This window comes from Staurois parvus, unplaced genomic scaffold, assembly GCF_062004578.1.
Source record: "Staurois parvus isolate SC_StPar_1 unplaced genomic scaffold, SC_StPar_1.0 ptg000071l, whole genome shotgun sequence".
NCBI classification, from domain to species: domain Eukaryota; kingdom Metazoa; phylum Chordata; class Amphibia; order Anura; family Ranidae; genus Staurois; species Staurois parvus.
Genome location: NW_028317867.1, coordinates 8,877,826 through 8,903,401, shown reverse-complemented (window position 1 = coordinate 8,903,401; position 25,576 = coordinate 8,877,826). Strand labels below are relative to the sequence as shown.

Sequence of the window (25,576 nt, the reverse complement as noted above, 5' to 3'; positions counted from 1 at the left end):
GTGGCAGCTCGTGAGGAGAGGAATGCCGATAACCAGCATTTCCAATTCCATTTCCACCAGAGCCAACGTCTCACCGTTGATCGGTTATCCGCTGTGTCCCAGGGACACAGTGCACCACCAATCACGCGTGGTTAGAGTGGGAGGACGTCATATGACGTCCTCCCAGAACGAGAGAACCGCCTTGTGCCCGTCAATGCTTATATGGTGGGAGGGAGGTGGCTAAACCCTCATACTGAGTATGTATAATCTTTATCTTTTAATCCTTGCTTATATTATAGTTTAGGCTGGTGCCATTACTGCTGCCCCAGTTTTCCTGTTCCAGAATGGCTCCTTTCTCTTGCAGTGTCCTAAGAAGCTGCCCTTGCATACAGGAATTAGAGTTGTCTCTGTACTCTTTGTGCATCATTAGAAGCACACAGCCCCATAGCCTAGTATGGGAAGGCACGTTCCTGCCCCTCTCTCTTCACCCCAGCCTGACTGTAGACTGCACTGTCCACTGGTAACTCTTTCCTGAGAAGACTGGAGGTTCAGCCAGCAGCATTGAAAGTTGGAAAGTGAAAGTGCTGGGTTAAGAAGTTTAACAAATAGTTTACTGAGGAATGTTTACTTCATTGTGCTCAATGTTTTAGGATAAAAAAACACTGAGGGTTTAATACTACTTTAATGTAACCATTTTTTGTTTTTAATTGTTACAAACACATTTAGCTCTGGTTCACACTGATGCGGCGCGGAATTCACCGCGTTTTTAGTGCGAATTCCGTACCGCATCAGAATCGCATCCCGTTCATGTGAACCGCTGCGGGTGTGTATGTTAATTTAACAACACCCTGAAAGTGGTCCGCAAAACGCAGTGCGATGTGCAGAATCAGATTGTATAGGTGTGAATACCTATGTGATCCGATTCTAGTGCAGACCCAAAAAAGGGTTCTGCACGTTTTTGATGCTGGTACGGTGCAATTAGAGCCATACAAAATGTATGGCTCCAATCGAACCGCACACAAATCGCATGTGATTTACACAGGAATGAAGTGCGGTTCCTGTGCAAATCACATGTGATATACTGCACCGCATATATGTGAACCAAGGCTTACTCACATCATGATGGTGTGCAACATTTCTGATTGGTCCACTTTAAGCTTTACACCGCATTCCAAATTATTATGCAAATTCTATTTAAGTGCCACAACAATGAAATATTTTGTTTTTCAGTTTAACTCATGGATGGCATTGTGTGTCAGGGCTTTTTTGATCACTGAAAACAATCTCAGACACCTGTGATAATTAGATTGGCCGGTAAGCCCAACTTAAGGAAAAACTACTAAAGGAGGGTGTTCCACATTATTAAGCAGAGCGCCATTTTCAAGCAATATGGGGAAGAAAAAGGATCTCTCTGCTGCCGAAAAGAGTGAAATAGTTCAATGCCTTGGACGAGGTATGAAAACATTAGATATTTCACAAAAACGTAAGCGTGATCATCGCACTATTAAGAGATTTGTGGCTGATTCAGAGCACAGACGGGTTCATGCAGATAAAGGCACATTGAGGAAGATTTCTGCCAGATCCATGCATCGGATCAAGAGAGCAGCTGCTAAAATACCATTACATAGCAGCAAACAGATATTTGAAGCTGCTGGTGCCTCTGGAGTCCCACGGACATCAAGGTGTAGAGTCCTCCAGAGTCTTGCAACTGTGCATAAACCTTCTATTCGGCCACCACTAACCAATGCTCACAAGCAGAAACGGCTGCATTGGGCAGAAAAATACATGAAGACTAATTTTCAAACAGTCCTGTTCACTGATGAGTGCCGTGCAACCCTGGATGGTCCAGATGGATAGAGTAGTGGATGGTTGGTGGACGGCCACCTTGTTCCAACAAGGCTGCGACATCAGCAAGGCGGTGGTGGAGTCATGTTTTGGGCCGGAATCATGGGAACAGAGCTGGTCGGCCCCTTTAAGGTCCCTGAAGGTGTAAAGATGACCTCTGCAAAGTATGTGGAGTTTATGACTAACCACTTTCTTCCCTGGTACAGAAGGAAGAACTATGCTTTCCGTAATAAAATCATCTTCATGCATGACAATGCGCCATCTCATGCTGCAAAGAATACCTCTGCATCAATGGCTGCTATGGGGATAAAAGGAGAGAAAGTCATGGTGTGGCCTCCATCCTTTCCTGACCTCAATCCTATTGAGAACCTTTGGAGCATCCTCAAGCAAAAGATCTATGAGGGTGGGAGGCAGTTTACATCCAAACAGCAGCTCTGGGACACTATTCTGACATCTTGCAAACAAATTCAAGCAGAAACTGTCCAAAAACTCACAAGTTCAATGGATGCAAGACTTGTGAAGCTGCTATCAAATAAGGGGTCCTATGTTACAATGTAACGTGACCTGTTAAAATGTTTACAAAGTTAAAATGTTGTTAAAAGTTTGATTGAAATAGCTTTTGATTTCAGTAAACACGCTGCAAACACAACAAATGACAATTTTCAGTTCTTTACAACCTATAAAGTGTTTTGAAACTTACTGTGCGTAATAATTTGGAACAGTGCATTGGAAGTGTTTTATGTTTAACAAAAATCCTGTTATCATTAGGAGGTTTGTTCAATAAAATTTGAATTGTACTCTTAGTAGTTGATAACATGAGAATTATGCTGACTGTTATTTACATCAATTATTTAAATATCATTTGCATAATAATTTGGAACACGGTGTAAGTATGCCAAGGCATGGAACTACTTCCATACATTTCTATGAATATATGTAGTACAAATCACACTAGAGTTTCAGTTTTAGTAGCTAGGTATATGTGATTTTTAACAAATCTTTTTAGGCTCGTAATAAAAGCCCATCCCAGATTATATTAAACACTTTATGATACAACATTGTTCCATCTGCAACATTCACAAGTTTCTTTATATGTCAAACCAGTAATTACAATTAGATATTAGGAAATCAATTCAATAAAGCTCCATCATCATTTGGCAGGCTGACTAGAGCTGATCAGATTATAAGGTGACCCTGGAATGTAGAGGGTTAATATAATATAAGTACACATTAAGCCATGCTATTGGTACAACCAGAAGAAAGCAAACCCTAGGCCGTGCTGTAATGACAGAAGAAATCAAGCATATTAGCAGCAGATCCCACAATATATATACATGGAAACATAAGGTACACATACAGCATCTTCTAATATAAATCTAAAAACCACAGAAATAGCCCGTGAATGATCAGAACCACTGAAGTCTCATAAAAGAAGGCACTGTGCTCAGTCAGCTGAGTGGGCAAATGAGGGACAGAACAATTTCCTGGAAATGGTCTGGAATAGGCCTAAGGCAAAGCAAGCCTTTTAAGTGCCCGCTCCTTATTTGTGAAGCCAGGCGTAGCAATTATTGCTATGTAGTCTGCAGTGTAGGCTTTTAGCATTGCTTTCAAAGTCAAGGGAACTGAGGAGCATCATACATTGTATAGAAGAGTACATGAACACAGAGTCTGTTAGTCAAGCCAACCAATTTAAATTCAACCATTTCTTATGGAGATTAAAAAAAGAAGGCAGAATCTGACCTGACGCTAATGACACCGGCAGCATTTATCAAAATGCTATTTATAAAAACTAAGCCCAGAGAGTAGAACCATAGACATCAGTTCTTTTAGGCCAGTAGCAGGGATACTGACATGTTTAAAGCACAGCTCTAGTAAAAAAAAAAAGAAAAAAGTCCATTATTTGTTACTGCAATACCCACCTTCAATCTTGAGCTGTCCCTGGTAGTACTTCTTTTTCACCTCTAGATGTCCTCAATCTTCCAGGTTGAATGACAGCATTATTCAACCCATTTGATCAGGTTGTCATGAATTCCCCTCCAGCCTGTGACTGGACAGTGAAAGAGAAGCAGCATAGTAGATCAACTCTGTGTCACTCTGCTATCTCTTCCTATTAGCATGCTCCTTGATAATACTTCCTCTTACATGCTGAGTTTTGCTGTACAGGGACTGCAAGAGGCTGATATCAAGTACATTTTAGGTACTTAAAGCAGAACTCCATCCAAAATTTTTATTTTCCCATGCACTGGGGCTCTGCCTGCACTGCATGGGTTAAGTGCTCGTTTTGTTCAGGGGCTAAGGGAAAAGCTATACTGTACTTACCCCGTCCTCTGAAAAACCGTGCACCCCCACATCCAGAGGTAGACTGTCCCTGTCATCCTCATGTCCATAGCCAGTCTATGGACGTGATGATACCAAGAACAGCCCATTCACAAGACCGCTAGCATGCGGGGGAGTAGGAGTGGCGGGGACCGATCTTGCACTTGGAGGATCGACGGTTTAGGTAAGTACATCTCCGCTTACCGAACCCCTGGAAAAAAACGAGTATTTAACCCATGCAGCCGGACTGCATGGGAGAATAACATTTTTGCCCAGAATTCTTCTTCTCTGGTGATAGATGGATTGAAATTCGGCTGAATTTTGGCTCTGCTCAACAGAAATTGAGTGTTAGAACAACTTCTGTTTAATGGCAACAAACAATGTAGACAAAATTGTGGGGCTATGGTACAGAAAGTGCCACATCCAAAATCTAGAAGATTATTTTAACTGATAATTGTGTGGTCATGCAACGCTGCACCCAAATGAAATTTACGTCTTATTTTCCCACAAATTGGGCTTTCTTTTGGTGGTATTTGATCGCCAGTGCATTTTTTATTTTTCGCAATATAAAAAAAAGTGTCAATTTTGAGAAAAAAAAAATATTTTTTACTTTTTTGCTAATAAACATGTCCAGTAAAAAAATAAAAAAAAATCAAATTTTGTCATAAATTTGTTCCATATCTTTGCTAAAAAAATCCCACTACCTGTAAATTAATTGGTTTACATGAACGTTCTAGCGTTTACAAATGGCGGTATACATACTGGGATTTTTTTTTTTTTTTTTTACTAGTAATGGCGGCAATCAGTGACTTATAGCGGGACTGCGGCAGGCATTCTGACACTGGGGGGGGAACTGACTTGGTGTCACTGACATCCCCAGTGACACCAATACAGTGATCAGTGCTAAAAAAAAAAAAAGCACTGACACTGTTCTAATGGCACTGGGCAGGAAGGGGTTAACATGAGGGGCGATCAAAGGGCTAACTGTGTACTGGGTGTGTTTTACTATGAGGCCATGTGTTAGTGCTTCATTGTAATCACACTGCTTTGCATGGCTGTGCTGTGCACAGCCATCCAAAGCAGTGTGCACGAGTTGACAGAGAGAACTGTTTTGTTTACAAACAGTTCTCCTCCCCGTCAGAGATCCTCAGCAATCACCGGGTGCCGGCGAGTAATCACCGGCTCTGACCTGATGATTGACAGCCACGGCTGCTAATGGCAGCATGGGTAGGGCGCGTGTGCCCCCTTCCCGGGAATGCAAAATCACGTATACATACGTGATTTTGTGCACCCTTGCCACCCTGTAGCAGTATATCTACTATAGGGCGGTCGGGAAGCGTTTAAGCTACTCACTGCAGTTGACCAACACAATGACCCTGTGGCCTGCCTGCTGAACCTGACAGAGGGACCTACTAAAAAGTATAAGTACTCCCTTACTATACAACTGTTGAATGCTGCTAAGCATGCATTCCTCTCCACTGGAGAGATATCAACATGTTGACAAAAGCTCCATGATTTATAAAAGTCAATGAACTCCGGGACATGGAAGACCTTATGGTCACGCTGCACAATGCGGTGGAAATGTAAACTGAAACTTGGAGGCCCTGGCATTATTTCATGTACATAGATGCCTACCTTAGTGAGTTAGCTGCAACCCAGTGACTCCAAGCCTGTGTCTTCCAGCATCTTACCCGGGAGAGGGATGCCTCCCTCTTCTTTTTCTCCCTTACTGGGGAGCCCCGGTCTGTTTTCCCCTCTCCCCCCAGCTCCTGGAAGCGCCTCTCAAACTGTTTTTATGCTTACAAATGTGGTAATTGCTCATTTAATACCATATCTGGGATTAGACTACTGCAAGTGTCTGTTTTCACTAGACCCCCTTTCTGTGATCAATGTAATATCTTTTATTGTATGTCTCCAGATTACATTCCAGTATCATACTGTTCTTTGGAATTATGTTTTTTCAGTGTTACTTTGACAATTAACGCCAGTACCCATGGCATGGCATTTTTCTAATGTGAGACACTCTGTTTAGTGTCTATTGAATCCATATCTGAAAACTGTTTAACCTTTGTTCAAATACAGGAATTACAAAAAAAAAACAAACCTGAATGTAAACAAAATAATTATCGGTAATTAAAATTTGAGGAAAAAAAAAAAAAACAGCATGCAGCAACAACTGCTAGGAACTTATCTTTCAACTAGTGTGCATGGAGCCTTAAAGCGGTATTAAACCCAAAACCAAAAAGTAATAGGTTTACCAATCATATGTTGGCTACATTAGTTTTCTTTTCTTAGGCTCTTTTCACTTGTTTTCACCTTGTGATCTGGCCAGTAACACACCTCTTGTATTAGAATGCCTACACTCTGGATGCCTACACTCTCACTCTACTCGCTGGATCATCAGATGAAAATAAAGAAAAAAAAGCCTAAAAAAGAAAATGAATGCAGCCATCACATCTAAGAACGGATAAGCTGCAATATAATAAATGTTTGCTTTTGGGTTTAATACTGCTTTGATGAATACAGGAACATCTTTTATATCTGCCTTTCAACTTCAGCTGGACAGAGAAATCAGTTAGGGACACAAAAGTTAAAAAAGTTAATTTGTCTGGGTTAGAAGTTTTCATTTTCTTTGAATCTTTCTTGTTTCTTCTTTGTGTATCTTTCCTAGATACACAGGATATAACTGGATACTAACATTTATAGGTACAGTTGACCCAGGGAATATCCGATTGCCTCTTGGGGGATCAGGAAGGAATATTTTTCCCTGCAGGAGCAAATTGGATCATGCTTTAGTGGGTTTTTTTGCCTTCCTCTGGATCAACTGTGGGTATAGGATTATATCTTTTTTTTTTTAATGGTTGAACTGGATGGACTTTTCTCTGTTTTCAACCAGACTAACTATGTAACTATGTAGCTATTCAGTTCCATTTGATAACATATTATATATGACTGCAACAAGTATGGCAAAATTATTCATATGATGCTGCATTATGTGTATTAATAATTAATCACAAAAAACTAGCAAATCTCTGATTAAGTGCTGTCAATATTTTCAGATTACTGTTCCTTAGGCTACATTCACATTGGCGATTAGGGCCAGTCAGTGTGAATTTTAGAGGCAGGAATAAGAGATTCGTAGCAGCTAGGTGCAGCTGCTGGTCCCATTCACTAAATAAAGACAGGTCACCAGTGGTTGCAGATATTTGCTGCCCTCTGCACAGTCAGTTATTATCTGTGGTGTGCTGCAGATTCCTAACACTACAATATGCACCAGTCCTATTTGTCGCTGTGAACGTAGCCATAAACAGTATTAATAAATTAAGTCTACAGAGATAACATCTCTTTTGAGGACAGCTGTTCATCACTGATAAAATTAAGAAACAATATTCAATTTCTGAACAAGACCATTGAAGCCCTGTTCTGAGGGGCTGTGAGGTTTTAGTTTCACCTAGCTGTACCATAATATTGTAATTTAGACCATAGCACAACAATAATATCACTTTCCTCAGAGAAAAACTGTACTGGAGGTGTCTATGAAGCTTCACAGAGGAACTCTGCAGGACCTGCCTAACCTTAAGCACAGAGCATGGTTCTAACGATCTCCTGAACAGCTCCAGTCTAGCAAAACATTAATTGTCATTGAGGGAGAGACAAGAACCTGAGCCAAGAACATTCAACTGATTAACGGCAGAACTGATTAATGGTTTTGGAGAAACCTCAAGAGCCTGCAGATCACGTCCCATGAAGGCCTCTGGACGTGGGTTACCTCCAACAAGGGGTACCTTCAGCAGAAACCCAGCATATTTTGCCTGCTGGCAATCCAGAGGAACACAGAGCCCTTCAGCAATGATTTCTGACAAAGATGCAGGAGATGAGGAGCACCAAGGTGTGCTAACCTCTCCCTGTGGATTGGAGACCACTGGTTGAGGAGAGCCAATGCATTGTCTCTAAGGAAGACAGTGTGGTTGAAAGTAGTACCATCAGTGTCACTCAGCATAGGGACCAGGCAACACGCAACGTTTCCCAGAGGTGAACTCAAGAAGCCAACTCACAGTGGGATTCTCCACTGAAGAGAGGACCATCTTTTCTGGGGAACCCAACTTAGGCCCCGGTTATGTGACACCCCAGCAAGAGGGGTCCCCCCAGGTTAGAGGGAAGAAATAACCTTATTAACTCAAAAAGACTTCCTGGTCCCTAGAGACCATGTGGATGTCTTGCTTAAAGCACAGACCCCCAGGAATAGAAAGAAATTGAGAGAATAGAAGACCATGCTACAATTCCCGCAACACCTCACAGGGCTCTGATGTGAAAAAAGGACTGTTAAGACTCCAATAACACACAGGGCGTAAACTATTTTTAGCAAGGATTTAAGTTGGACAACCTGGTCTGCCAGTGAATGATGGCTATGAATAATAGACATCTGCTGCAGCCCTATCTGGATGAAGCTTGCATGTATTAGTTCCCTCAGAAGAGTTCTGACTGCAAATCTCCAAAAAGCTAAACCTCTTTGGCTCTTCAGAGAAGGTTGTCTGAGCATCCCCAGTGGTGCCAAGGAAAGGGCAAAAAGTAGACATAAGGTCCAGTGCTCTCAAAAAATAGCAGGTGCCTCTGAAGGACACTGAGGGGCCAGATCCTTGTCAAGGCAAGGAAAAACCAGAACTAGGAGTCACTCTAAAGAGGAGGGATTCTGAGGGGTACCAAGTACCACAAGAGGTTACAAAATACCCAAAGATATAGGAATCTCCTGAGGGAGTGGGAGTCCAGATGGGGTACAACTCCAGAAGTAAAGGCTCCATTTAGACAGATACAAGTGGGCTCAAAGGGGTGTTCTTATCACCCACCTGCCAGAAAGACAAACTACCCAAGGACCCACCTGGGTGTACAGTCACCTACTTGTAGAAGCAGGGGCGCACCTTCATGCAGAAGGCTTTTCAAAGTGATTAGCTCACTTGTGGGTTTGAGCCCTACAGGCTGAGTGGGAGTTGGGCTCTGAAGGCCTATGAGTACTTATTGCTGAAGTAGATGAAAAAGAAGCATGGGATTCTCCAACCCTTCCACAAACCTCCTTTGTTGAGGCAGGAGTACACTCTGGCCACTCATGGCAATGATAATCATGGTGTCAGGAGCAGGGCCAACAGCTATCAACTGTGTGAAAACTAGGAGCCCTATTGTGGTGGCCAGTGATGGGACTAAATGCTGAATCACATTCAGAAACATGGTAATTGGCAAGTTGAAGTGGGATCCACTGTGACATTATTCTAGCTTGGTGTCCCGCAGCAGAGAATGTAAATTCTTCCTATCCCACTTACTGTATCACAGTGGTCCATCTCCAAGGCAATGCATTCCTGGGATGTAATTCAGTGTTTTGCCCCCACCCCACTAATCATTGCAAGATGGCTCCTGAATTCTACAGGGTGGTTTGCTGTTTGGGCCACAGATAACTGTCTATTTCATATCATTGTGAGTGTATTTTTTTTCCCCACCATTTTTCAGTTGATTAAATTAACTTTGCTGCACTAGGTTGGTGCACTAGTGCTGGTTTTATCTTCATAAGATTTACAGAAACCTATCAAATGGCAGAGCTAGGCCAGTGATCTGACTTATCTTTGCTGCAGTTAAGCTATATAGCTTGGTCACCTCCCTGCCCACAACATAATGACTGGACCATGAAGAAGCATCAACACAGAAGCAGCAACAAAAGAGGATGAGATGACCTCTCTGCTCTCTACTTCTGTCAGCATGTTCCTTGTCAGCATATTGACATGCAACACCCCAGGCCAGCTCCTTATGTTGCCCTTCCCAGTTGAACTCTGCTGTATGGGAATTACAATTTGCTGATCAAATGCAGGTACTTACACTAATAAGTAATTTAACAATATTTTATATGCATATACTGCATTACCTGGGCTTTTTGTATTTTGCCAGGAGTTCTGCTTTAACCACTTCTTGACCGCACTATAGCCGAGTAATGGCTGCAGCAAAGTCAACCAGTTCAGGGAGGGAATCAGTCCTGCGCGCCCCAGTGGAGCATATCTGGTGCTGTCCCTGATTGCTGTATCCTTTGGACACAGCTGATCACATGACACGGTACAGGGCCAATCACAGCAGCATTTTACCACATGATCAGCTTAGTACAATCACAGCTAATCACCATGTAAATACACTTGTCGGTTATCGGCAGTACTTTCCTCATGTTTTCACAGTGTGAGGAAAGTACTGCCAATAACTGGCAACTCATCTACACTGGTAATCAGGGCCCTTCAGTGCTGCCTATCAGTGCCACATATCAGTGCAGCCTGATCAATGCCCACCAGTACCACCTTATCAGTGCCGCCTCATCAGTGCAGCCTACCAGCGCCCATTAGTGCTGCCTATCAATGCAGCCTCATCAATGCCCACCAGTGCCGCCTCATCAGTGCTGCCTATCAATGTCCATCAGTGCTGCCTATTAGTGACTATCAGTGCAGCCTCATCAACGCACATCAGTGAAGGAGATAAATTAGCTGTTTGCAAACATTTATAATAGTAACAAAGGAAAACTTTTTTTTTCAAAATTTTCTGTCTGTTTTCTTTTATAGTGCAAAAAATAAAAAACCCAGTGGTGATTAAATACCACCAAAAGAAAGCACTATTTGTGTAAAAAAAAATATACAAATTTCATTTATGCTCCATGTAGCTGTTGTGCTAAACATAAAACTAAATAACTCAGAGAAGGGATACCCCCAGGGACATCTTTAATAATTAGTCTGTATAGGCTAATTATTAAAGAGTTTGCCTTTCTTGAAATCTAGAAATTACAACATGCTTTGAAAACTGAATATCAATGGATGAACCTTCCTATATGTGATTTATTTAATAATGATGTTTAACAAATAATCCATATAATATAAAACGTTACTTTATAAAAAGAAAAAAGTATGTCAGGGCAAATTAAAAAACACCATATCTAGTACATCTCCACAATACATGCACATTTTCCCAGGGTTTTATCCCTTCAAAGTACAACAAAATACCTGCTGATCTGCCAAAAATCCAGTGTGTTCCTAACTTTGTTTGGCCTCTTAAGTACAGTGCCTCTTCTGTACTTAAATTCCAAAAAGTGTTGTCAGCCCTGCCTGGTTGACTACAGAACTCCACCTATTACCCACAACTCTCTGTCACATTCTACTGCTGCCTTAACTCCCAAAAGCTTGCCCTAACACTGTGTGCAGGAAAAGGGCACTTAGGAGATAAGGGTTCTAAGGGTAAGTCTACATCAACAGTAAATGACAAGCTCTAGAGGGGGAGAGGGAGGTTCTGAGTAAATTTGGGTAATGACTGCTTATACACTGGAAACTGGAAAAATAGTGCAGGACCCATAAGGTTATCTTATTGGTTTTGGTATCTTAAAGTATTGATATAAATAATCTGGTTCTTGGGCAGGTGGCTTCTACACCCCATAGAATCTCCACAATCTCCTTGAATTGTAGTCTAATGAAACAAAAATGAAATTGAAGCTCCACACCACTGCCAAGAGGTCCAGGTACAACTTTATTCCAAAAAAAAAAGTCAAGGGGACAATCCAAAAAGTATTCAATGCATTTTGGGGTCTACAAAACGGTCCCTTCATCAGGGCTTGATTGAAATGAACTAGTCTTCTGGACCTCTTAGCAGTGGTGTTGTGCTTCAATTTCCATCTTGGTTGTCCATTGAGACTCGTTAAACAAATTAATTAAAACTCACCTAATGTAGATCGGTTCTTACAGACAAGCCAACAGTGATAGCCAAAGAGGGAGGACAAACTGACAGAAAACATGGCAGCCGCAAAAAACAAAAACATAATGTGGAATTTGGCTTGTGTATCAGGCAGCCCATTCTGTAAGTGAAGACGGAGGAAAAGTCATTAGATGGCAAAAAGGGTAGAGGAAACATACATTATCTGCAGAGCAGTTCTGACCTTTAAGCCTTCAGTGCAAGCACAAGAGAGACTGCTGAGCAATCAAAGGTCATCATTAGGGAATGGAACATTCTGCATTTATAATGGAAGATTTACAATTAAAAGACCTTATTCCTGTTCATATTCTGAATACAGCTAGATTTAGAATTCAGAATGAATAGAAAGAATTGTGGAATTACAGAATATTTAAAATGAATTATTATTGTAATGCTAAATGTCTTTTGGTCAGGCTTTTTACATTTTAAATTACTTGCTGAGCAATATATTCTTGATGACATTTAAAGACCAACTCCAGGAATTGGACAAACTCCAGGAATTGGACAAAGTGTCTTCAACAGTGCGACCAGTCCTGCAAAGCCTCCTCTCTAAGGTGCTTCTGGCCATGATTGCAATCTTGCCTCATCCAGGTACCTACATTGTCCGTGATGATGCCAAGGGACTGTCCATAGTGCCAGTGGGAGAAGGGGAGAGCTTTTGAAAAGCACAAAGCCCCTCCAATTATGAAGGCATTATTGTAGTGCACCTGTGCACCAAATCCCCCAATTCGACACAGTATGCTTGGTCCTGTGCTGACTGAAAGATCTAAAATCATAATGAGGGCATGAAAAAAAGTAAGGCTACCAAACTAAAATGCAGCCTGAGAAGGATGACTGAAGTTGGAATAAATCTGTATAAAATCTCTGGATAATTGGAGCAAAAGCATCTGATCTGTGTCTGTCAAGGCAAATACACAGTTCTCTGCCATCTGTAAAGATTCAGCTATTAGTAAACATACCAAAGCTGAGTTTGTCAATTTGCTGAAGCAGCCTATACATACTATGTCATCTATTTTTTAAACATAGAAAATCCTTTAAAAATTCCAATTCTGTCCACTTGCCACCATATTTTAATTTGTAATTTGAAAGGTGCAATATGCTGCAACTGAACCAAATCTTATTTGGAAGATGTATGGTGTACAGATTAACTTCAGTAGTAATTGTACAAACAGTTCTGTGTTCCCCCTCCAACAGAGACAGACTGACATATAGATCACTGTCTAGCCAACCAAAGATCCGGAAGATCTTCAGACATTCCTGGACCACATAACCCAAGCCAAGGTTGAGCAGCAGGACAAGGGATGGAGGCTTCAGTCTACAACTACAACCGAATCCATGGGGAGCAGATGCTTGCTATGCTTGGTTACAACTGTGACAGGTATGCAGTTCTAATATTCCCTAGTGGATTCTAAGCCTATACACATATAGTATGGTATTCTTGTTCTGTAGATTCAGTCACATAAATATTTAAGAAATTGTAAGCCTATGTGCCTCTACAATGCTGTAATTTATTTTTTTTATTTTTTTGGGGGGGGGGGGGGTGTTTAGACACTCTGTAAAGATCACACTGATCCTTATTTCCCTGAATTTCCAGACAGTTCATAGTTAGAGTACACCTGCCAACATACAAACATGCTAAACTGATTCCAAGTCTAAAATGCAGCATCTAGAGATGCTGTTACATGCCTTTAAGCAAGTCATCATGAGGTGAGAAATCACTGGCCGAGTGTGGTGTAGTAAGGGAGAGGGCAAGCTGTGGACATCTTTACGAATGTTTGGAATTTGCATATTACAGCTCCCCAGGTTTTATGACTTGGGGTGCTCCTGGTATTAAATTAGTTTAGCATTTGTTCTATAGTAAAAGGTCTACTTTCAGATACTGTATATTAATATTCACAGACCAATATTCTCCTGCAATTTCACTTTTGCCATTTAAGATTTTAAGGTTGGAGACAGCCAACATGTGGCTATGCACCTGTATAACTTACAGTTCTTGTCTGTTACTGTTGTCTTTCTATAATTATGACATTTTGTTTATAATACTTGCTGAGTTATTAACTTGAAAAGAATATCAAATCAGTGAAGTCAGTATTTCCTGTCTCAAAGTTTCTTTCAGAGAGTCATTCAAAGTCTTGAAGCCTGAGGGTCAACATGATAGCCAAGTTACTATTATTTTTAAAAGGAGAGTTCAGCAATGGTGGCCTCAATGTTTCATTAATGACAGGTTTCTTTTACCAGATCTGACTGCAACCATGTAGGAAAACCTATGCCATGTAGTCATTCAGCATCCGTGAATTTCTACCTTATTTGGGGAACCAAAAATAACTGTATGCGATTAATATGTGTCTAAAATGACTCTGTCTTCCAATAATAAGCATATCTATATGCAACTTTCATGTTATATTTTGTTTAAATTCCTTATTCCTAGTTTGAAAATACCTACCTGTAGAAAAGTAGAATTGTTTGTGTCAAGTGGGTTATGATGATCAGCCATTTACCAGAATGTGGAACTGCTTGCGATGGTGGTTGTGGATGAGTAGGAGGTAAGAATATAAAGCTCCTGTTTATAATTTTTCCAGTAAGTAGACATTCCATACTCATTATGGAGGTTAGTTATGAGACCCACTCAGCAACTGGGGGGATATGCTGGGTACACCAAAGGGAGTCCTCATCTCCTGTGACCATTTTTCAGTATTATGTAGAAAGGAGGGATAGGAGGGGTTCAATAAGATGTAATAAGGTTGAGAGATGACTTGTATAAGGGAGGAATCTTGGAGGAGGAAGTGTTCAAAGAGTGTATTTAGTATTCTTGACCATAGGGTTATAGTTCTGCCTTCAGGAGACCAAATAAGGACACTTACAGGAAAAGGAGATGCTCTTGCAGAGGAAGCACCAGTGTCAACGAGGCCAATCTGGAGCCACCAGGATGACCATAATCCCTTCGACCTCTATCCTATGCAAAAGGTGAGGGAGAAGCTTGAGAGCGGAAAAGACATAAATGAGGCGATAATGGCTCGACAGTGCCACCAGCATGTCTGTTGCATCTGCCAGGGAATCCCTCATTCTTGCCACAAATTTTGGCACCTTCCTGTTAAGTTGGGATGCCTGAAGATCCATGTCTGGAGTGCCCCACCATAGGCAGAGGTGTTGGAAAACATCTGGGTACAGGGACCACTCTCCTAGTTCCAGAATTTGACTCTAGAATGGACACAATGGAGAGGGCCTGGATATGAAGTTCTGACCATCAAAGAATGTGTTAGGCTTCCAGCACCACTGCCGAGCTCCTTGTTCTGCCATGGTGATTGACATAGGCAACCTCCATGGTATGGTCCAACTGAATCCTGATTGGGTGCCCCTGAAGATGCTGCATCCAGTTAGCTAGACACAGTTTAATCGCACGTAGCTCCAGGACATTGAGCTGAGACTCTACCAAACGCCCAACGGCCCTGGGCCAACCTCAGTCCCAGAACCTCTCCCCAGTCAGACAGGCTGGCTTCTATTGATACTACTGTCCATTGGAGAGGGAAAACAACTTTCCAGCCAGCAGAGACTGGGACTGAAGCCACCAGAAGGATGACTTTGAACCGTCAGTCCAAGGATGCAGAAGCCTTGTTCCATTTGCATAGGATTTCCTTCTGCAAAACCCTCGTATGGAACTGTGCATATGGGATTGCCTCGAAGGTGGACCCTTTGAGGTCTAGGACTTGCATGCAGAACCACAGAGAACACCACCAGCAGGACAACCGCAACCGAACTGCAGTCCAAAGTTTACAAAGTTTGTCTGGCAGAAGAAACCCTTGGCCTGCGCCAAGCCTGGAATCAGCTCCAAGTATTCAAAAAATAAATAAATAAATCACAGTGCATCAGACAAAATCCCTGTGGTCACAATTAAGAAAATGAGATATATGCAGCTATCCAAAGAAGAAAAAAAACGAACTAAGAGTCCAAGCAGGGAGCTAAATCCTAACTCCTACACTAGGCAGAAAAACACAGAGCTGCCCATAAGCGGCACTGTTGTTTTTTGCCAGGTGTCCTACTCCTGAAGGTGGCGCTATAACCTTATGGTCAAGAATACTGACAAGCAGTGTACTTCAACGAATGTAAGAGAAAAGTTGTTTTTGTTTTGGAGCGAAATTTGGAAGGATTTGAATTGTTGATACTCCAGCAACTGAGGCATGGCATTGGGAAAGTAAAGTGATTTGGGCATATTTTATACAGAACTATGGTTGACCAATATCTGTAGGTACCTAACCTGAAAAGATACATAACCACAAAGCTGAGGATTAGAAACATTGTCACCTACAGTAAACATACTTACTGTCCAGAACTTGATAAAATACTGTAGATCTGTGGCAACAATAAATAGGCAATACAGCAAGGAATAGGCCAAGAAAAGCAGAAAAAACTTATAGTTTGAGAATCCAACGCAGTTGTTCACCCTACAATAACAAACAGGCACAAATCAGTTACAGAGCTATAATTTAGGATAGTGGCATTATGTATGACACACTTTGGCATTACCAGATTCCAGTCAGTTGTTATGTTTTTAGCCTGGATTAGAAAATGAAAGAATGCATCTGATTCTGCAGGCATTAATTGTCTCTCCTTCAGCCTAACTGTATTACCTTTATACTGTATGTAGGCAAAATGGTTACTACTGCAACAGTTCCCTGTATGACAAAGCCAATTAATTATTGCATTCTAGCTTAAAGAGAACCTGTCAGCCTGATACATAAATGTGCAAAGTTTTCCACGTATTACTTTAGTCTAGGCCAGCAATGGGCAAACTACGGCCCGGCGGACCTTTTAATCCGGCCCGCGGATGTGGCTGTCAGGATGTGTGTAGGCGGGGCAGCGTGACGAACGTGAGGAAAGGGGAGCTAGGCTCCTCTCACAGTCCGCCATGAAGACCGGAACGGCGTGGGAACACGGCGAGAGGAACGCGCGGAGCAAAGGTAAGTGAATTGACACAGGGGGGACTTGGCTTACTACTTGGGGGGGAATAGTACTATGGGGGATGAAATACTATATGAGGGATGAATTAATATGGGGGATGAATTAATATGGGGAATGAATTACTATGGGGGATGAATTACTATATGGGGAATGAATTACTATATGGGGGATGAATTACTATATGGGGGATGAATTACTATAGGGGGGATGAATTACTATAGGGGGATGAATTACTATATGGGGGGTGAATTACTATGGGGGGTGAATTACTATGGGGGATGAATTACTATATGGGGGATGAATTACTATAGGGGGGATGAATTACAATGGGGGGGATGAATTACTATGGGGGATGAATTACTATATGGGGGATGAATTACTATGGGGGATGAATTACTATATGGGGGATGAATTACTATAGGGGGGATAAATTACTATAGGGGGGATGAATTACTATGGGGGATGAATTACTATATGGGGGATGAATTACTATATGGGGGATTAATTACTATGCTTACTATGGGGGAATATTACTATACTTACCATGGATGACACATACACATCATTTATCTACTCTTGGTCAGGCCCCCGGGTCCAATATATGAACCCATTGCGGCCCTCAAGTCAAAAAGTTTGCCCACCCCTGGTCTAGGCCAATTCAGCCACAGACACCTGGATCATGCCAGTGAAATAACGTTTCTGATACTTCATAAATACATAAAGTCTGATCATGAGAAGCTACGTCGCCTCTAGTATTTCCTACCAATCATCCTAGTATCCCATTGCTGGTGATTGCTATATCAAATGATGCTTAAATGAATAAACTGTTGTTCCTGGCAATGTGTCCAGAATTGTGTAGGCCTAAACTTGTCTGGCCAGAGCCCAAATCTTGCCCTAATTAGTACTAAGCTCTACCCTGTTATTCGACTATCTATACCTAGAGCCTGTAGCAGCCATTAAAGATCAGGTTTTGAACTGTTAAAAGGGTATGATGACGCTTCCTCTTGGTAGGAGTGTTCTTAGGATGATTGAAAAGGTTCTTGCAGACAAATTTTGGAGACCAATCTTCCACCTCAATATTACTTGATAGACTGAAATACATCTGACGAGTTTAATTTACACTAAATATCACACATGCAGTGCATAGAACAGTAGGCTAGGACACTGCAAAATAGCTATCTCTTTAAATTCATGGTATAAAGTCAGAGATTTTAGCAGATTTTAGTTACATTTCCAACACTCTTTGAGTTGGGCACCGGTGTATGCCTGTAAGATGCAGATACTTATGCAGAATAACTGGCTACAATGGTGCAGGAGCTCTGCAGAAGGATTCATCAGAGAATCGAAGGATGGAGGACTGACAGGAGAATCAAGGTAAAAAATCTCTGTAAATAGATCAAGGGCATCTTTCGGGCAGTTTGGAGCCAGATGAAGTATATACCAAGGTCACTTACATTGCTATGCTTTACCTGGAAATAGATATACACTCTACAACATGACAAGAAATCATGCATGGCATAGGGCAGGGTTATCATTTCTAGAGATAGTTTCTATGGATAACAAGGATGCAGGTTTCGGAGACTGGAGGCTAGGGGAGCTAAGATGCAAAAATGTGGGGGCTCTGGGCATAGGATATTGGGGGACAGGCTGACTGGACCTTTGGCTTGCAGGTGCAACAGTGCCTTGAGCTACTGAAATTGAACTGTACTGAAAATGCTTCTGCAGAAATGTAACATAGTGCTGCATGGAGGATTGCATTTCTCTCAGTGGTCATCAAATCTGGTATCAGTGAAGAAAAGACAGAGACATGCTATGAAAGGATTCAGGCTGACAGTTCTATGAAAAGTCAACAGAAACATATTGACCACTGAGCACTAGAAATACAGAACACAGTTCCCAGAATGAAATCCAGTCCAATGCCTTACATTACCCTCCCGTATATGAGAAATGCTCCAAGCATCTACATGGGCTTGCCCACCGGCTAACAAGAGTTTGCCGTGCAGTAAATAAATATGCCTGCAAGGTTCAGAGCAATATCAAGCAAAATCAGAACCTACAAAGCCACGTCCAAAACCTACAGAGCAATGTCTATGGCCCCTTGCACACAGAGCCAACTAGAATCTGGTGTTATATTCCATATGGGAGGGTCAGGTGCAATGTACAGCCCCCCTGCAGTAACCTGTCAAAGTCTATGTTAAAGTGTTACTAAACCCACAACAGTAAAATCAGTCTGTGTATGCAGTAAAACATGCTTCTTATACTCACTGTGGAAACTAAGGGGTTAATTCTCTGAATTGTTTAAAAATGCTGTTTGATCCTGACTTCTCTGATCCTCCCCTTCTTCCAGTGTCTCCCTCTTATCTCCTTATAAGACATATCATGTGGAGACACTCTGCACATGCTCAGTTTAGTGTGTATTGCTAGAACTTTTTTTTTGGGGGGGAGAGTGCATGTGATCAGCACAGGGCCAATCAGCACTGTCCAGACAGAGGTTAGGGGTTTTGCATCCTCCTAGAGCAGAAAGAAAACTCCTCCTACAAGCTTTAACATGTGCTCTGCTGGACACTGATAGAAGTCACAAGACTGCCCTAACTGCTGATGAGAAAAGGTATTTACCAGTTTATATTTACTAAAATAATTGCATTTCCATGTTGTGTGTACTGTGGGAGACCAGATAGAGTGAATGCAGGGTCCTGGGATTAGTAACACTTTAACCATTAGCCGCCCGGCCTATAGCCGTTTGGCGGCCGCAAAAATGCTGTAGCTTTCCGGGGTGTACGCCATTTGGCATCCTCCCGCACATGCGCAGTTGCAGAGCTGCTCAGCGGCGCGATCTGTCACCGGCCGTGTACCTCGGACACGGCTGATGAGAGATCTGAGTACCGGCCCCCGTTGCCGGTACCATGTGACCTGCTGTGACCAATCACAGCAGGTCACATGACAGTTGTATACAATGGATGGCTTCATTCATGCCATCCATTGTATACTAGTGCCTAGCTGAATGGTCACAGCAGGTCACATGCACATGTCATGTGATTAGCTGTGGCCAAATCACAGCTAAGCACAAAAAAAAAAAAAAAAAAAAAACCTGAATGAATCAATGTCATTCAGGTAAATGCTTGCTTATAGCAAAGTAATTCTTTGCTATAAGCAAATTGTGTAAAAAAAAAAAAAAAAAAAATACTGATCACTTCCCAAAGTAGTACAATGTTACTATGGTAATATTGTACTACTTTGGTCATAGTAAAATATGAAAAAGAATCTTAAAAAAAAAAAAAAAAAAGTAATAAAAAATTAAAAATAATAAAAAAAATATATACCGTATTTGCCGGCGTATAAGACGACTGGGCGTATAAGACGACCCCCTACTTTTCCTGTTAAAATATAGGGTTTGAGCTATACTCGCCGTATGAGACTACCCCTCTTCCAACGCACACCAAATAAAAATGAAAAAACATTAGATTTGATATCAATATGGTATGGTATTTCAGTATGGTATTCCAATGATGGGGTGCTATTCCTCCCACTGATACCAATGATGAGGCACTACTCCTCCCACTGACACTAATGGTGCCCCATCAGTAGTGTCAGTGTGTGAGGAATAGTGTCCCATCATTAGTGTAAGTGGGAGGAATAGTGTCCCATCATTAGTGTCAGTGGGAGGAATAGTGCCCCATCATTGGTGTCAGTGGATGAAATAGTGCCCCATCATTAGTGTCAGTGGGAGGAATAGTGCCCCATCATTGGTGTCAGTGGGAGGAATAGTGTCCCATCATTGGTATTAGTGGGAGGAATAGTGCCCCATCATTGGTGTCAGTGGGGGGAATAGTGTCCCATCATTAGTGTCAGTGGGAGGAATAGTGCCCCATCATTGGTGTCAGTGGATGAAATAGTGCCCCATCATTAGTGTCAGTGGGAGGAATAGTGCCCATCATTGGTGTCAGTGGGAGGAATAGCACCCCATCATTGGTATCAGTGGGAGGAATAGTGCCCCATCATTAGTCAGTGGGAGGAATAGTGCCCCATCATTGGTATCAGTAGAAGGAATAGTGCCCCATCATTGGTGTCAGTGGGAGGAATAGTGCCCCATCATTGGTATCAGTGGGAGGAATAGTGCCCCATCATTGGTATCAGTGGGAGGAATAGTGCCCCATCATTGGTATCAGTGGGAGGAATAGTGCCCCATTATTGGTGTCAGTGGGAGGAATAGTGCCCCATCATTGGTATCAGTAGAAGGAATAGTGCCCCATCATTGGTGTCAGTGGGAGGAATAGTGCCCCATCATTGGTATCAGTGGGAGGAATAGTGCCCCATCATTGGTATCAGTGGGAGGAATAGTGCCCCATCATTGGTATCAGTGGGAGGAATAGTGCCCCATTATTGGTGTCAGTGGGAGGAATAGTGCCCCATCATTGGTATCAGTGGGAGGAATAGTGCCCCATCGTTGGTGTCAGTGGGGAGGAGGAATAGTGCCCCATCGTTGGTGTCAGTGGGGAGGAGAAATAGTGCCCCATGGTTGGTGTCAGTGGGGGAGGAATAGTGCCCCATCATTGGTGTCAGTGGGGGAGGAATAGTGCCCCATCATTGGTGTCAGTGGGGGAGGAATAGTGCCCCATCATTGGTGTCAGTGGGGGAGGAATAGTGCCCCATCATTGGTGTCAGTGGGGGAGGAATAGTGCCCCATCGTTGGTGTCAGTGGGGGAGGAATAGTGCCCCATCATTGGTGTCAGTGTGGAGGAGGAATAGTGCACCATCATTGGTGTCAGTGTGGAGGAGGAATAGTGCCCCATCGTTAGTGTCAGTGGGGGAGAGGAGCAGCTGCTCCTTCTTTCAGTTCGGCAGCTTGATTTTCGCGGGGCCGTTCGGCTCCGCCTCCTTGCCGGTGATTGGTCGCCTGTGTGCGCTGGTGCCCAATCACCGGTGAGGAGGCGGAGCCGAGCGGCCGCGCGACTATCGAGCGGCCGAACTGAAAGAAGGAGCAGCCGCGCTTCCTGGACCGGATCATCGTGGGACCGGGACCGGAGCCAGGTAAGGTACAGCAGCCCCTCTGCCCACCCCTGTACTTAGTGTCCGTTGGAGGACACCGCCCCTGGAAAAAGTGCCGCCCTGACACACCGGCTCGCCGTATACCGGCGTATAAGACGACCCCCGACTTTTCAGAAGATTTTCAGGGGTTGAAAAGTCGTTTTATACGCCGGCAAATACGGTATATATTTTTTTTTTTTCATACTGTCACCAGTCAGTGTCTCTGTTCACCGCCATGCCAGTTATATGATGAGGCTGTACTGCACTGGTGACAGTATGTAAGAAACAAATAGTGAAAATAATTTTTTTCATTTTTTCATTTTCCGAAAAGTTATGAGAAAAAAAATACAACTTCAAAAAACTCGCCATGCCTCTTATGAAGTACGTCAGACTGTCTACTCTGCAAAAAGGAGTCATTTGGAGGATATCTGTACTGTTCTGACATTCTTGGACCTCAAGAATTAGATTGGCTGTCAGTACTTCAGGATTGATCAATATTCAGATCTATACCATAGTTTGTGAACTCTATAACTTTCCTACAGACTAAATAATACATCCTAATTTGGGTTATTTTCAGCAAAGACATGTAGCAGAATACATCTCGGCCTAAATTTATGAAGAAAAATTATTTATTTGTAAACTTTTATAACAGAAACAAAGAAAAATGTGGGTTTTTTTTCAAAATGTTTGGTCTTTTTTTGTTAATTTAGCAAAAAATAAAAACCCCAGTGGTGATTAAATACCACCAAAAGAAAGCTCTAGTTGTGTGAAGAAAATGATAAAATTTTAGTTTGGGTACAATGTTGTATGACAGCGCAATTGTCATTCAAAGTGTGAGAGCGCTGAAACCTGAAAACTGGCCTGGGCAGGAAGGTGTAAAATTGCCCGGTATTGAAATGGTTAAGCTGCGGCTTGAACGGGCTGAACCCAATTCTGAGTGGTACATTTAGGGCCCTGTGCATTCAGGGATACCCTTCGGCTGACAGGCTGCCTGCAGCACGGCCAGATGCTGCATCTGACCCTCCCAGGCACACTAAAACATGGAGGGGGTCACACTGCTCCGTGTGCGAGGGGCCCCATAGAACACAAAAGGCTTCATGACTGTATCCAGACACATTCCCTGCAAAAGATTTGAAGCACAATGTTACTGCCTCTCATTATATATTATGTGTGGTCAGAATTAGTATGTGTGCAGCTTCCCAAGTAAATATAACAAGCTGCCTCAGCGTCTATGTGCCTGGCTTCAACTCAGACGCATCATTTTCCCCATGATGACTCACATGTTGTAACCCATATAACCCTGCACAGGAAGAACTACTCAACAACATGGGGAGTTCATCTGATTTAGAGAAGGCATTAAAAACCCTTTTGAATTCATACTCATTTCATCAGGATCTTCACACATTCTGTATGCCGATTTTGTATGCAGTCAGACTTTCACATTTAATTCAATATGGGCTCATATTTTGCTTGTGCAAGTGAATTCCAAACAGGAGTCAGGAAAAGTCAGACAGTAAAACTAGGACTGACACACAAAGACAGGAAAGTAAGTGGTGCACCGAAATGAAAATTATGGACGAAAATTCAGGATGCACATTTTTACATATAATTGTATTGTGTTCAACATTTTAATTAATATCATGAATTTAAATGAATATGGATTAAAAAAATATAATCTAGTAAAATTAAATAACTTTTTATTGAATCTAACACCCAAAAATTGGACAGAAAATAAAATGAAATATATATAAAATTAAGCAATTAAATAGAGTCGTTTTTGCACTGAAGTCAATAGGGAGTGTTTTTGCATTGAAGTCATTGTGACCCGACATTGCATTGAAGTCATTGTGACCCGATATTGCATTGAAGTCAATGGGACCCAATTTTGCATTGATGTCAATGGGACGTGATTTTGCATTGAAGTTACAAGGGGGCGTTTTTGCGTTGAAGTCAATGAGATGCGATTTTGCATTGAAGTCAATGAGATGCAATTTTGCACTGAAGCCACAAGGGGACATTTTTGCACTGAAGTCAATAGGATGTGATTTTGCATTGAAGTCAATGGGATGCAATTTTGCACTGAACTCACAAGGGGACGTTTTTGCACTGAAATCAATAGGATGTGATTTTGCATTGAAGTCAATAAGATGCAATTTTGCACTGAACTCACAGGGGACGTTTTTGCACTGAAGTCAATAGGATGTGATTTTGCTTTGAAGTCAATAGGATGCAATTTTGCATTGAAGTCAATTTTCATTAGCAGCACCTTTTTTTTTTATCGGCAAAATGCCGCTAACTCTATTTTTAGCCAATAATTTTTGGAGGCCAATATATCCGTGCATCACTACAGGAAAGGGTCACTGATATAAATATCTCAACAACATTTATCACTCTATAGTGGGCTTTATTTGTACCAGTCAGGAAGAAATATACAACAACATTATTAAAAAGTAATTTTTATTTATTTGTATATGCTAAAACGGTTTTTTTCCAAAACTTCATAAAAATATAGACATAATAAAATGCCATTTGATATTAAACACCATTTTTATAAACAAAAGACTATGTGAATGTCGGTTTCTACTCGTTGACATTCGCAGGGCGAATGTAACATTGCCTAACATTTGTTCCTAAGAGAAAACAGCCTTAAGACCATTGGACCATAAGAGGAAAAGGACATTCAACTAATAGAGAAAACAGCCTGACACTATGGGGTACAGAACATTTGACCAGAAGAGGAAATACTGTGAGCAAGACCTGCCCTGTGTACAATGTCTATGAAGATTCCTGTGTTCACACAGGCCTCATGTACACTGCTGTACACTGCTGCTCTGAAACGTGAATTTAGGAGCTTTTGGCATTTTTTTGGCAAAGCCTCTGAACTCCACTCATTAAAAGCCTGTGTGTCCATGTACACATAGGCTTTTACCAGAGTTTAGGAGCAGCAGAGCTTAGGGGCAGTTAAACGTTCCTCTTCTGCATGCAGAATAATCGTGTTCAGGAGAGGAACTTTTAGCCCCAAAAAATGCTAAATGATGCAAACATGCATGTAAACGCGGCAAAACGCTAACCGTGTTTAGCGCTTGGGCATTTATCCATGTTAATGGAAAATACTCTGGCCAATCAAATGAATAATTGTCCAAGCGTTAAACGTGGTACCACGTTTACATGCGTTTTTGCCGCGTTTAACGTTTTTCTGCTGCCAGAACAGTTTAACGACTAGGTGAGTTCATGTGTACATGAGGCCTAATGAATCCGCTACTGCAGAAAGAGAACTGCTGTACCCTTAGAATGGCTATTTTCAACCAGGGTTCCATTGAATCCCTGCTCCTTTACAGATTGCTAAGGGTTCCTTGGGCTGTGGGCTGATTGACCTCCCATTAGATGATGCGTGCTTAGTTCCAGGGTTGACACCACTTGGCAGACTCAGCGGCATGACACCAATTATCTATTTTATTGTCTGTACTGGTGGCATTGTGATCACTACTGTAAGTGGGGCATTTTACATACTGACCCCCAAAGAAATGGTTTTAGCACGGGTTTCCCAAGACCTGAAAATGTTTTCAAGTGTTTTTCTGGGGTAAAACAGCTGAGAAAGGCTGCCGTAGGTGCTGTAAGGGCATTTTCATATTGGTTTGCTTTTGCTGCACTAAAATGCACCTTTCCAGTGCGACAAAAGCACATGAAAATTATTCCCATT

General features: G+C 42.0%; 1 protein-coding gene across 1 annotated transcript in view; it reads right to left on the bottom strand.

Moving 5' to 3' along the window:
* ZDHHC2 (zDHHC palmitoyltransferase 2) overlaps window positions 1-25,576 on the bottom strand; it is a 158,245-nt gene that overhangs the window by 29,276 nt on the left and 103,393 nt on the right. The window contains exons 7-8 of the mRNA XM_089669308.1: window positions 16,214-16,334; window positions 11,866-11,998 (exon numbers count right to left, since the gene is read on the bottom strand). Coding sequence (XP_089525434.1) covers window positions 11,866-11,998; window positions 16,214-16,334 — 254 coding nt within the window. The remainder of the gene's footprint in view (window positions 1-11,865; window positions 11,999-16,213; window positions 16,335-25,576) is intronic.